Consider the following 1,147-nt stretch of genomic DNA (forward strand, 5'->3'; position numbering starts at 1 on the left):
CCACCCACAGGGCTCTTCCTTCTGGAATCAAGCGCTCACCTGGCGGTCGTTCTTCTGCGCCATGACCGCCACCTTCACACTCAACTTTCTGCTCAGTGGCGTACGCTCAGACTGGGGTGAGATGGGTTATCCGGGCCTGGTGAATTTTGGCGTCTTCGCATCCTCTTGCGAAGGTGTGTGCATGTGTGTGTGTTGTGATTCGTGTATAGTAGCTAGTGAAAAGTATCTGTTGTATTGTGCGAAGGTGTGTGCATGTGTGTATGTTGTGAGTTGTGTATAGTAGCCAGTAAAGAGGCATCTGTTGTATTGTGCGAAGGTGTGTGCATAGGTGTGTGTTGTGAGTTGTGTATGGTAACCAGTGACGAGGCGTCTGTTGTATTGTGCGAAGGTGTGTGCATATGTGTTTGTTGTGAGTCGTGTATGGTAACCAGTGAAGGAAGTCTCTGATGTATTGTGTGTCTTAGGTTTCCCACTATCTGTGATTAGTGGACTTGCCCTCTGCACGACACCCCCGTCGCATCAGGGATACGGCACTGGTCAAAGTACACAAGCCTCCAAACGAGTCTCAAAAGGGATCCAAGAAATGCCGGGGGTGACCAGGGGCAGTGTGTCTAGATATAAAAGCAGCGCATGCATGTCTAGGCACTGGTATTTTATTTCAAAGGAAGTGTACGCCTATGTACACACCTTCAGTTAAGCCCTGGCACAGACCGAGCCTTCCACGGGAGGGCCAGAGGACAACGTTTGAATTCAAGCGGTCCTCAATCCATTCGAATACAAAGAAGTGCCAACAAAGGGCCTAGTTGTGCGTTCATTTAGGTATTCATCTACCCACACACACGACCATCCACAGCACCCCTCCAATCCACTTTTTTCTTTTTTTCTTTTTTTCTGTCACCCACCCTCAACCCACTCGAATCATCCGTCCCCTTCCGCTGTGTGTGTGTGTATTGTGTGTGTTGTCTGTGTGTTGTCTGTGTGTTGTCTGTGTGTTGTCTGTGTGTTGTCTGTGTGTTGTCTGTGTGTTGTCTGGGTGTTGTCTGTGTGCTGTCTGTGTGTTGTGTGTGTGTATATGTGTTGTCTGTGTGTCCGTGTGTGTGTGTTGTGTGTGTGTGTGTGTGTTGTCTGTTTTGGTCTGTGTGTGTGT

The 1,147-nt window shown here is 48.8% G+C and overlaps 1 protein-coding gene across 1 annotated transcript; it reads left to right on the top strand.

Annotated features, from left to right (window-relative positions):
* SARC_16828 (hypothetical protein) lies at positions 1–596 on the top strand (the record flags this gene model as incomplete). Its single annotated transcript, XM_014289068.1, has 2 exons — positions 1–173; positions 487–596. Coding segments are annotated over 2 exons (283 nt in total), but the record flags the coding sequence as incomplete, so codon positions are not given.
* Positions 597–1,147: the final 551 nt, after the last annotated feature.

Source organism: Sphaeroforma arctica (genome assembly GCF_001186125.1).
Source record: "Sphaeroforma arctica JP610 unplaced genomic scaffold supercont1.8989, whole genome shotgun sequence".
Classification (NCBI taxonomy): Eukaryota; class Ichthyosporea; order Ichthyophonida; genus Sphaeroforma; species Sphaeroforma arctica.